The sequence below is a fragment of the Hyperoodon ampullatus genome (assembly GCF_949752795.1).
Source record: "Hyperoodon ampullatus genome assembly, chromosome: 5".
Lineage (NCBI taxonomy): Eukaryota > Metazoa > Chordata > Mammalia > Artiodactyla > Ziphiidae > Hyperoodon > Hyperoodon ampullatus.
Genome location: NC_136918.1, coordinates 39,314,814 through 39,327,797, shown reverse-complemented (window position 1 = coordinate 39,327,797; position 12,984 = coordinate 39,314,814). Strand labels below are relative to the sequence as shown.

The window sequence follows — 12,984 nt, the reverse complement described above, 5'->3', positions numbered from 1 at the left end:
CCCTTTTCTTTAAGGTAATAATTTTATTTCATCTGTATGATAGTTATGTCTTCATTACAATTAGCCCTCTATTAATAACAACACAGTTTATTTTAATGCTTGTGGAGTCTTGATTTATTTTTTCCTCTGCTTTTAGGTGTGCTAATCTTTGTGCATGTGCATTTTTCTACCACATTCCAACAGACAAGTTTTGGTTCGATTTTCTTATCCTACACAAAGGAAGATTTTGAGTGCAGAATCTTAGCCACTGGGTCTTGGGTTCCCATTTTATTTTCCTCTCCTTGGGTGGATTTATTGGAAGGAAATGGGTAAAGGGCAAGGGGAGAAAAGGAATGGATGAGAGAGGGACGAAGGGAAGAGTTCTCAGCTATGTTGAATCTTGATTCACAACTTTGCCTCCATTCATGGTTGGTGTTCCAGAACTTTTCCTCGAACGCCCCTGTTTTTCTCCAATCTCATGTAGTGATGGCTCTCTGTACATACACACTGGAAGGCAAAAATTACATTAATTACTCTTTACAATAGTGGACATAAATTTGGCCTCAATAAACAGCTCAATTTTGACTTTATAATATTGTTCACTCTCATCACTAACTCTTCTTCCTATTGTGAAAACGAGTTTTAACTTAAAACACTTAACGGATACACATAATTCTCTTCTAGTTCTATCAGTCACAACATTTTAAGTCTTCCCGAATGGCAGACACATGGATAGTTTCTGTTCCTGTATAGATAAGGCTTAAGTTTTTACTGTCTACTAACCTATATAATGGGATTTTCATCTAGAGTTAGAGGAGACATTGGGAGTATAACATTTAAAGGGTAGAAAGAGATATTTTGTTTTTTAGTCTTTAGCCTTCAATCTTGTTCAGGTAGGGAAAAATTTCTTATTTACATGATCCTAATCTTTACCCTACTGCAAGAAATATGACATTGTTTTATCAAATTTAAATATTTATTGCCAATTTTCAGGGTATTCATTGATAGTTATTTATCAATAGGAAATGTGATTATGCAACTGTGAGATTTCAGTTCACATCTATATAAACACTTCCTTTTATCTCTATTGTTTTGTCTGGCTCTAAAGCTCAGTCATCTGTGAATTATTGTGGCTCTTGCTAGATTATTGCATAGAAAGAAAAATGTTTTTCAATTCACAAAGGTAAGATAAGATCTATTAGCATATTGAGTCCATTAAAACAGATTCATTTTACCATTGTGAGACAAATGTGACTGTATATGAGTATATGAAATATTTACTTAAATATCAGGAGGTATTTTTATCCTTGACTTAGGAACAAATATTTGTGTACTCCCATCTATTGAACAATCACTACAATACCTTGGTAATCTGAATGTTATTTCCAATCAAATTCCTTCTGCCGATGGGCTTTGCCCTGGAACTGGAGACCCGAGCATGGTCATGAATAAATAGATGTTGCATGGTGGTTAAGAGCACCAATTTGGGAGACACACTGCCTGGTCTACATCCTTAGCCACTTTCTAGTTCCGTCTAATGGACACAGAGTAAGCATCCAAAGATGTATAAGAAGAATGAATGAGCTGATCTCTTCATGAACATTTTGAATAAAATATTTCAGGGCTTCCCTAGTGGCACAGTGGTTGAGAGTCCGCCTACCGATGCAGGGAACACGGGTTTGTGCCCCGGTCCGGGAGGATCCCACATGCCGCGGAGCAGCTAGGCCCGTGAACCATGGCTGCTGAGCCTGCGTGTCCGGAGCCTGTGCTCCACAACATGAGAGGCCACAACAGTGAGAGGCCCGTGTACCGCAAAAAAAAAAAAGATTTCAGAGAACATACTGATAAATTGCTTTGGTTGAAGGTATATTCTAAATCCAAAACTAGATTAAGAGAGTTAAGATACAAGTAAGTTTCTCCTCCGACTAGTTCAGTGATGAAGAGATAGGTCTCTTCTTCCAACATCTCAGTAGTAGGGCTTCTTAAGTGTCCACGTGCATCTGAATCACCTAGGGGTATTGTTAAAATGAAGACTCTGATTCAGAAGGTCTATAGTGGGCTTGAGATTTTTAATAAGTGCCCAGGTGATACTGATGCTGACACAACCTTAACCACACTGTGGCCAGTACAAAAAATATATATATATATAAAGCATGTTTGTTAAGTATATTGTGCACGATTATTATACATCTATCTATCTATCTATCTATCTATATATATATATATATATATTTTTTTTTTTTTTTGCGATACACGGGCCTCTCACTGTTGTGGTCTCTCCCATTGCGGAGCACAGGCCCTGGACGTGCAGACTCAGTGGCCATGGCTCATGGGCCCAGCTGCTCCACGGCATGTGGGATCTTCCCGGACTGGGGCACGAACCCGTGTCCCCTGCATTGGCAGGCAGACTCTCAACCACTGCGCCACCAGGGAAGCCCTACATATATATTTTTAAATGAGATTTTAAAATATTTCAGTTATTGCACCGAATGGTCTCTCCAATATCCTCAAAGGACTAACTGCCTGTGGCCTCACTAGCTAAGTATACAGAGGAAACTAGAAAGAATTGATCCTGTAATTTTCAGATGGTGCCAGTAGGTAATTCAAGTTTCTACCTTTCTTTTACAAAAGACAGAAGATCCTTAAGATTCTATTGAAATCCTGAAATTCCTCAAGCCTAAGGTCTGTTACCTATATTTCTGTTATACACAAGTATTAAAATCCCCCAAATTAAACAATATGTTTATATGTGCAAAATATAGCCATGTATTTATAACTGGTTAGTGCACAGGGGAACTCAGAAGTAATGAAGTGATTCAGTTGGAAAGTTATTCATATGATGTCATAAAGCAGTTTTTCCCTACTCTGTCACGTAATCAGCTGTGAAAATCCCCAGACCTGACTACCGACTACTAAATCAGTCTCAAAGAATGAAAAAAAAAATATTTAAAAATACATACAAAAGATTTTGACACGTGAATTTCTTAAACTTCAACTTACAGTCACTTGAAGAATATTACTCTTTAATTTCTATTAAATAATATAGTTTATAGTTTTTTGGGTTGTTTGGGTTTTTTTTGCAGTACACGGGCCTCTCACTGTTGTGGCCTCTCCCGTTGCAGAGCACAGGCCCCAGACGCGCAGGCTCAGAGGCCATGGCTCAGGGGCCCAGCCGCTCCATGGCATGTGGGATCTTCCCGGACCGGGGCACGAACCCGTGTTCCCTGCATCAGCAGGCGGACTCTTGACCACTGCGCCACCAGGGGAGCCCTAGTTTATAGTTTTTGTATCTGAATTTCTTACTGTTGCAATTTCTTTTTTGTTTCCTTTTATCATAGATTCTACTCAAGACATTTGTTTTTAACTTTTTTTTTTTTTTGCTATTTCTCACTTACACATAAAATACTTAAGTATGACAACACAAAATGTTGCCATCATAATTATCATTGCAGATAGTTTTTTGAATAACTTAACCCTGCTGACCATCCTAGTATCAAGTCCCCGTAGAGTTTTCCAAACTGGCATCTAAAATTTTTCAGTATTTCAAAAAGAACAAAACTTACTAGTGTCATAGCAAAATGTGCAACTTGCTCTTCTTCTAGGACAACTCAATCACTAATTTTCCAATGTTTCCATTAAATGGAGTAATAAAATTCTAGGTTTTGAAAAATGTATCTTATTATATATCATAGCTGGAAAATTAAGAGTAATTAAACCCATAGATTCAATTTAATTTCTTGGGCTTTAATTTTCATTGTTATTTACAGACTCTCAGATGCCAGTAATACTACCTAACTTAAGAAGCTGACAAATAAAGGGGTATGAAACTCAATTAAGTTTTATAATTAAAATGTAATTAAGACACCATGATCCATTTAGAAAGCAAAGAAAGAAAGGACAAAACACTTCTCTTCAGGAATGTAACCTCCTTTGATAGTTGTATTAACACTCCATAACTGTGCTATTCTGTCTGAATGGTACATAATAAAATGATGACACAAAATACAAGAAGAAAATAAGAAGGCATAAGTGTTCTATAAAGTGCATTATAAGCTCAAAACGTAAACCCAAATCACTGTGATGTACACAATAACCACAATCATAACCTCTTAAATAAACCTTTAATCCCATCAATAAATTTATTTCAAAATTTTCAAAGCCATTTTATTTATTTATTTTTTATAGGCAAATTGTCTTTTAATGAATTGTACCAACAGACAGAATTTTACATTTAACCCTAACTGGGACTTGGACTTCTTCCCAGGCACTGAATGATCACAGAGAGACTAGATTGTAGTATAGAACCCGAGCTGGCATTTGATTGTGAAGATTTTCCTGGATGCTGCTGGGGAGTGCCAAAACCTGCCCAAATGGATATTCAAAGCCATTGTAAACTGACCAACTCATTTGATAATTACAATAACCAGGTGAATAAAGTAGGTGAGAAATTCTTATCCCTGTTTTTTAAACATAAAACAAACTAAGCAACTTCCCTAAAGTCAGATGGTGAGTAGTAGCAGAGACAGATGGGAGTATAGGATTTCGAGGTCCTAGTCAAAAGATTTTAATAAAAGCAGAAAAACAATTCATCAAATCAACGGTATAAATGACTGTCTTATACCAATGTTTAAGTTATTTCTGTATATTAATGTAGATCCAAGTTGGCTTCACCTCTACCAAATATTCCTAATGTCATCCAAAAATGGTAATGAAAACAAATTCGGGATGCCTATTATAAAAATAAATAATTAAATAGCAAGTGTTGGCAAGTAGGCGGAGAAACTGGAACCACTGTACATCGTTGGCAAGAATTTAAAATGGACAGCCACTGTGAAAAACAATATGGTGAGTTCCTCAAAAAATCAAGCATAGAATTACCATATGATCCAGAAATTCCACCTCTGGATATACACCCAAGAGAAATAAAAGCAGGGATGTGAACAGGTATTTGTACACCCGTGTTCAAGGCAGCATTACTTACAATAGCCAAAAGGTGGAAGCACATTTGGTTGGTTGAACAAATGAACAGATACACAAAATGTGTTATATACATACAATGAAATATTGTTCAACCTTAAAAAAGAAGAAAGTCCTGACACAAACATGGATGAACCTTGAGGAACTAAGGCTATGTGAAATAAGTTAGGCACAAAAGGACAAATATTTTATGATTCCATTTATGTGAGATACCTAGAGTAGTCATTAATAGAAAGTAGAATGGTGGTTGCTGGACACTGAGGGAAGGGAGGATGGGAGTAAATACTTAATGGGTGCAGCGTTTCAGTTGGGGAAGATGTAAAAGTTTTGGGGATGGATGGTGGTAATGGCTGCACAACACAGGAATGTACTTAATGGCACTGAAATGTACTTTTTTTTTCTTCTTAATTGGAGTATAATTGTTTCTCCCTTTGGGATTCCAATTAGCTAAGTATTATATCTTCTCACTCCTTCTTCTGTATGTCTTGAACTCTGTGATATTTTCTATCTCCTCTGCCCTTTTGTCTACATTCTCAAGAATTTCTGTTTTTTAGATTGCAGTTCTTTATTTTTTTATTGGAGTATAATTGCTTTACAATGCTGTGTTAGTTTCTGCTGTACAATGAAGTGAATCAGCTATAAGTATACATATATCCTCTTCCTCTTGGACCTCCCCCCCCCATCCCACCCATCTAGGTCATCACAGAGGACCGAGCTGAGCTCCCTGTGCTATACCGCAGGTTCCCACTAGCTAACTATTTTACACACGGTAGTGTATTAATGTCAAAACTAGTCTCCCAATTTATCCCACTCTCCCCTTCCCCTACTGTGTCCACACATACGTTCTCTATGCTTGTGTCTCTATTCCTGCCCTGCAAATAGGTTCACCTGTACCATTTTTCTAGATTTCACATATATGTCTTAATCTAAATATTTATTTTTCTCTTTCTGACCTACTTCACTCTGTATGACAGACTCTAGGTCCATCATTGCAGTATTATTTACAATAACCAGGACATGGAAACCACCTATATGTCCATCAACAGATGAATGGATAAAGAAGATGTGGTACATATATACAATGGAATATTACTCATCCATAAATAGGAGCAAAATTGGGTCATTTGTAGAGATGTGGATGGACTGAGAAATGTACTGTTAAATTGGTTAAAATGGTAAATTTTATGTTGTGTATATTTTATACAACATAATTAACACTTATACATAATTAAAAAAAAAAACTCACACACAGAAACAAACACCCTGAGTGTAAGCTATAAACAAAGAAATGACTATTAAATCCAGAGTTGTCCTATTTGCATGGGAAGAGCCAAAAATTCCCCAATAGTCAACAATATTAGTCTTAGGACTGTACTGCGAAAGAGAGAATTGAGATATACTGAGGGTACAGCGTTGGTGAGAGCATAGGAAAATCTGATGAGAACATCCTAGGACTGTACTACCTAATACAGTATCCATTTTGTCATATGTGATCATTGAGCATTTAAAATGTGGCTAGTCCTAATTCAGATGTGCTAGAAGTATAAAATAAACACTGAATTTTAAAGACCACACAAAAATTAAATATCTCAGCAATAATGCTTCATATTGATTACATATTGAAATGACATTTTGAATATACTGGGTTGAATACATTATTAAAATTTATTTCATATGTTTGTTTTTTATTTTTTAAATATGATTACCAGAAAAGTTTAAATTACATATGTAGCTTGTATTATATTTCTATTACACAGTGCTGTCTTAGAAGTTTGCTGTTCTCTGGAAAAGAAGTGTCTTGATTAGAGTCAAAGCTATCAATTACTATATGATGGGGAGAGGAGTTGAGGAAACTTCCTGAACTTATTGGACCTGACCTCCATAGGCAAACTTAGGAGAGACAGAGTATCTTAGATTTCTTTGATGGAATGAACTGGTTCACAAAACATTTATTGGCCCTTTTAACTTGGCTTAACTTTTAATAATATTGTATCACTTTGATTCTATTACTGTCTTTTCATTTCTTTCTTTCCTCAAATTCCAGTTAATCTTTTGCTGACTAATATCCAGAGATGAATTTGTTTCATCATTAATTTGTTCATTTATTTTATGAACAGGTACTACTTTGTACAAGGCACTCTGCTAGATTCTGTGGCAACTACAAGAAATGCTCTCTTTATTCCTGCCTTCAAGGAGCTCAAGGCTAAGAAAGAGAGCACAGGAATTCACACAAATCACAGGGTAGAAAGGGTCATAGCAGAGTTTAATGGAAATTAGTATATAAAATAGTTCTTTGATGTTGACTTAGCCTTGAAGGATGCAGAGGATTTAGAGAAATGGATGAGCTACTAAATAAGAATGAAGATATGAAGCACAGGTTGTATAAGAGAAACAGTGACCAGTTGAAGGATGGGGTAAAACTGAGAGGTGGCGAGGAATGAGAGTGACAGGGCCAACTTGAATCAGACCTCCTGAATCCAGGCCAGAGGATTTAAGCCATGATCCTGATACATATCAGCCTTGATTTGTTAGTGAATGAACAGTTAATAATATGTCCATCAAGTATATGAGTGTATAGGGAAAAATCTATTTATTCAATCTCTTTATCTAGAAAAATGTCTAACTATGTTTACATGACATTCATACAGCCAGTCAGGGTAGTCAAGAAAAATCAAACTGAACCTTACTGCATAGACTACATAAGAAATCGTTGGCAGTGTTTCAAACTTTTATGAGTTGTTCTGATGCCTTGCAAACACCGTCTTAATTTCTTAGGAACATACTTAGCTGGGTGCCATGACGTATGAGGCCAGCTGCTTATCTCCTATAAAGTTGGCTTTCTGTATCTGTGGCTTCTACATCCTCAGAGTCAACCAATTGCGGGTTGGAAAATATTCAATTAAAAAATTCCAGAAAGTTCCAAAAAGCAGAACTTGAATTTGCCCTGCTCTGGCAACTATTTACATAACATTTACATTGTATTAGGTATTATAAATAATTTAGAGATGAGTTAAAGTATATGGGAGGATGTGTAGGTTATATGAAAATATTATGCCATTTTATATAAGGGACTTGAGCATCTGCAGATTTTAGTATCCACAGGGATTCCTGGAACGAATCCCCTGCAAAACTCAGGGATGACTGTACTCAACATCTAACACATTTCAAATACCATGACTCTGACTGCAATTGAAAAGTAGGGCTCTCTTTGTTAAGCTAACTAACATGTTGAGAATGGTTATCCTTTTGTTTTGGGGAAGCGTAATTTAGCTTAGCACTTAAGACGACTAAACAAACAACAAATGATAAATCAAGAATTACTAATCCCGCATATGAGACTCCTGTATACTGTACAGTAAAAATTAATTGCAATTTTTTTACAGCTACCAGTACTAGAATTTGGAGTTCTGGTATTAATTTCCAATCATATACTACTAAGCAATTCTGAGAAACCTTTAAGAAACATTTCCAGGGAACTGTCGAGGTTCTGATCTTCAACAGTTATATAAATTATATAGCTCCTAAATTGTGCTTCTCAAATTATTACTGTCCCATACAAGATTAAGTTTTTTTTCTTCCCATTAATAAGTTCCTTATTAGTAATTGCAAGGAACCCTAGTCTCTTGGTTTGCAGTAGTTCAAAGGACTAAAATGGTATTTAAGTAGGGGCTTTTCCATCACTTTCTTTTACTATAAGCTATTATTTCATTAGAAAATAGAGTTTTTAGTCAATGCTTTAGAAGTTTTTTAAAATCCTTGAATATTTTCTTCCCAAGTGCTCTGTTTTATGCATTCTGGGGCACTATAGCTATGAGAGCAAAATTTGATATTCTAGTTATTTTGATGAGGAGTAATTTCCAAATTGAGAATAAAGTGAAAAAACAAACAAAAAATCCAACTCCCTATCATTCTTGTCCTCCCAGCTCCGCAGACCTGTTTCACAGAGACTCAGATTCAGTGCCACTGCAGATTTAACAACTGGAAACCAATCCAGTGAGGGGAACTTGGGATATAACTATCTATTTCTCATTCAGGACCTTGTGGGCTCCGCTGTGATACAGGCTTTATTTTCAGTGGGCATGATTTAATGGCCAGCTGTTGGTATGGAACTGGTTTCTAACTGTGTTTCTTTCTGATTTAATTTTATGCTATCTTTCCAACAAAGTTTCAATATCCAAATTTCAAGAATGTTCAGTGTCCTGATAATGCAATACTTTCATGATTCACAACGTTACATCTCTTTCATTTGGCTCTTCTGGGTTGTCCTGATCATATTTCTTGCCCTCTTTCCTCTTTAAAGTATGAAAAAATACACTTGCTCCTTTTTTCAGCCCACAGAATGTTTTTGAGATAAATATTCTTCTTCTTCTAACATATGTGGTATGATAATAGTTTTGGATAAATGGTAAAAAGGAGATAATGCTCTGAAAAGGGAAGTATTACTGTATGGCTCTTTAGATCTCTTTCTTCAAATCAGTTTTCTATTTTTCCTCTATTCTGATATATGTTTCAATTTCTTCCTCTTCTTCCCCCTCTCCCCTCCTCCTCTTCTTTCTTCTCTTCTTCTTTTTCTTCTGAATGTTTCCTTTTATTCATGTTTTGACTTTTCTTGATTTATTGTATATTGAAGTAGAGGGATTTATCCCAGCTTTCAGAATAAGAATGAGGTAGAGATTTCATGAGAGAATATTCTTCCTCATTTGCAGACACAAGGACAAGGGCAGATTTCTAATAACATAGCCAATGTTATGTATTACCTTAAGACATAGCATCTGCTAGGAATCCCCAGTTCACCCCTTTAATGTGAACGGAACACACTCGTATGATGGACCCTAGTTACTTAGTGACTTGGCGTAGTGGAGGCTGCCATTTTCACAGCAGCCTGAGATGCAGTGGTCCATTTTTCTATTGAAAGCCCTGCAGTCCTGTTATCAAATAAAATGCTACACTTGGTCATAACAAGACCATAAGCTTCCAACCTTGTAATAATATATGGTATTTGCCCAACTTATTTTTTGCTTTACTTTTAAATGCAAGGTTGTGCCATTAGAAAAGAAAAGGACCAAATACATATCACTGGGCTTTGAAGTCTTATTAAAAATAAATCCATCCTCTCTTGTAAGATTAGTTATGGGTCTTTCCAGGGCAGGCTTTCCACTTAATATTTTCCTATTATATTCTTTCACTGGTACCTCTGCTGCAAATGCAGTTATCAGAATAAGCAGGCGTCCCTTGCCATTATAATAACTCAGAGTCCCTGTTTGCAAATTTTAATGTTCAACAATCAGTTTTATGTTAGTTATCATAAATTTCTCTTGGAAAACTTAAACTAAAATAATGCCTTTCTTAAAAGTATGAAAAAGTGACATCTCAGGCGTCACTTGATTTATAAATCAAACAACAATAATAAACCAGGTTTCAGGTACCATCCCGGGGTATTCTCTTTCTAAGTAGCCACTGTCCTCTTACTCATAACTAATATTAACTGAGCACTTACTAAACATCTGCACTTTATATACAGTAAGTTTATTTTAAATGACCCTAAAAGGTGGATACTTTAATTGACCTCTTTCACAGTAAAGGAAACTGAAGAGCAAAAAGGGTAATTTGTTCAAAGTAGTGCACTGACAAAGGCAAAATCTGCATTCAAATTCATGTGTGATTAACTGCAGGGTTCCTGCCCTAAGGTTATAGCCAAATAGTTTAAAGAGTTTGGAGAAAAACACTTAGTTGCTTGGTCTCAGTCAAAGTCTTGACCCCAAACCTCTGGGGTGCTTAGCGCTTTGTGGAGTCCTACTACATTTTTCTACCCGATTTCCTCTCTCATTCTTCCCAAGTGACTATTCCATATTTCTCTTCCCTCCTTAAACTTTGAAAGCTGCCTCAGACCCTCCTCAGACTCAGGCAATAGGTTTGCCTTCTTTTCTTTTCTCTTCTTGTCTTTTCTTCTCTTTTTCTCCCTCTCCCATTATCCTTCCCTCCTTTCTTCCCTCCCTTCCTTCCTTTTCATCAATAAACTACCATGCTTTGAATTTCCCTTAGAAGAGAAATGCAGAAGAGAAAGTTTTCATATTTCCATCACAAAAGTTACCAACCCTCACACATCTGCTCATATATGTTCTGGCTCCCTGCTTGTTAAAATGCTTGTTAAAATGCTTGAACTCTTCCTGTTTCTATTTAAATCTAACCCTCCCCTTGCCATGTGTGTCCTTGATCCCATCCCCGCTGGTCAGTGTTATTCAGTGACCCTCTCTCCTATAATACCAATTTTCACTTCTCTCCCATCAGTCTATAAATACGTTGTAACAGTTTTAAACAAATAAACCTCACCATGCAACCACCATATTTCTCTCCACCTTGTGCTCCATTTCTCTACCTCCCTTTTATAACAGGACTCCTCAGAAGTGTCATTTAATATTACTTTCTTCTTTTCTTTACCTCCTGTTATAACTTGAATCTACTGATGTGTATAAAATTGATGACTAATAAGAACCTGCAGTATAAAAACAAACAAACAAACAAAAACAACTAATACTAAACTTTCTTTGGGTTATTTGTATGGAAATATGTTAATATAAACATTTCAGACATTACATGAAATTTCTAAAAATCTTATATGTTCTGGTATAATGTTATAAGTCATAATTCTAGTTATTACTTTAAAATGTATATCTCAGAAATAACTAAATTTCCTTGTCAATTGAAAAAAATAAAACAAAACAAAAAAAAAGAGCCTTCATGCTCTATCATTTTCCATCAAAGAAGAATGAAATATGACTAATATTTTTATTACTACCAACTTAATCAAATTTTCCTTGCCCCTCTGTAATTTCCAAGTGGAAAGGTTAGATTGATCTGTTAGTTAATGGACCATTAAAGAAATTTAATTGTCTTAATAGCAGATCATGGAAGGGTGTGGGAAATTAACAGGAAGCAATTTCACACCTTAATTAATGTCACATAGAATCCCTTTTGGAACTGTAGCAGAACTTTATGTGCTGGTTCAGATGCAATGTATTGTCAAAAGGATGCACCCAGTATGTCGTAAATATTTATTATAAAGAGTTAAGAGACATTGTAAACAAAAAGATCTATATCTTCATTTAGAAAGAGATCAGAAGCAGTATTTATGTTCAAGAGATAGATATAGAAGAAGAATACGTCAGGGAAAGGTAGGAGGGCTTTATTAAAGACTAAATTCAAAGCCAGGAAAAAGCTGCTTTGAATGAGTTAACTGGTTTGGAGAAAGAAGGTGTCACAGGCTGGCAGAGATCCCAAACTCAAAAGGTGGAGAGAGAGATGCTGCTATTATCTTTTCTGTAATAGAAACATTCAAGAGCATCAAAAGTATATTTTTACTCCATCTTTCTGTTTTTGTCTTTTAGTATGGTTGGGTCCAAAAGAGGATTTTGGAAAACAAACCGTCCAGTTCTCTTTCAAGTTAACTGAAATAAAAACATCAAAATAATTTGCCATTAGTATCTTCCTGATAGGAGTTTTACAAAATCAGCACTCCTGATTTATTCACTTCTTTGGTGTTTTAGTACATAGGTTTTGAAGAGATTATTATTTTCCCTCCAAATTCAATTTTTATTGTCTCTAATACTTTATTCAATACGATGCCTCACAGCCTTTCTCTAGTACATAACACAGTAACACAATGTCCAATTTCCAAGGAAAAATGAAAAAGGCTATTTGCATTGATCTGACAGATTTGAGAGAGACAACTTTCTTACAGTGCCAATCTTCATATTATTCCTGTGAAATAGATGGAATTTATAATCAATTGCATCTCCAGAGATTACCTAGGTTGAAGTAAAAAATTATTTTCGCAAAATTACTTAGCAAATCATTGGTAAAATTTTTATTAGAAGAATTAGACATTTATTTATCCTTGACTAATTGATTACTATCAAGTTACTCTTTCTTAGTGATCAATGTGATACAACAGTTGGTATTACCTTCACTAACTCTGTATAGTAATTTAACCCAGCACTAAAGTACAACCATCCTAATAGCAGTAGGAAA

At 35.6% G+C, this 12,984-nt stretch overlaps 1 protein-coding gene across 2 annotated transcripts in view; it reads right to left on the bottom strand.

The window, feature by feature from the left end:
• Positions 1-367: 367 nt before the first annotated feature.
• FGF12 (fibroblast growth factor 12) overlaps positions 368-12,984 on the bottom strand; it is a gene marked incomplete at both ends in the record, with an annotated part of 355,334 nt that continues 342,717 nt past the window's right edge. For both annotated transcript variants that reach the window (XM_079705462.1, XM_079705461.1), the window contains one exon: positions 368-486. In XM_079705462.1, the coding sequence (XP_079561588.1) occupies positions 368-486 (119 nt within the window). The remainder of the gene's footprint in view (positions 487-12,984) is intronic.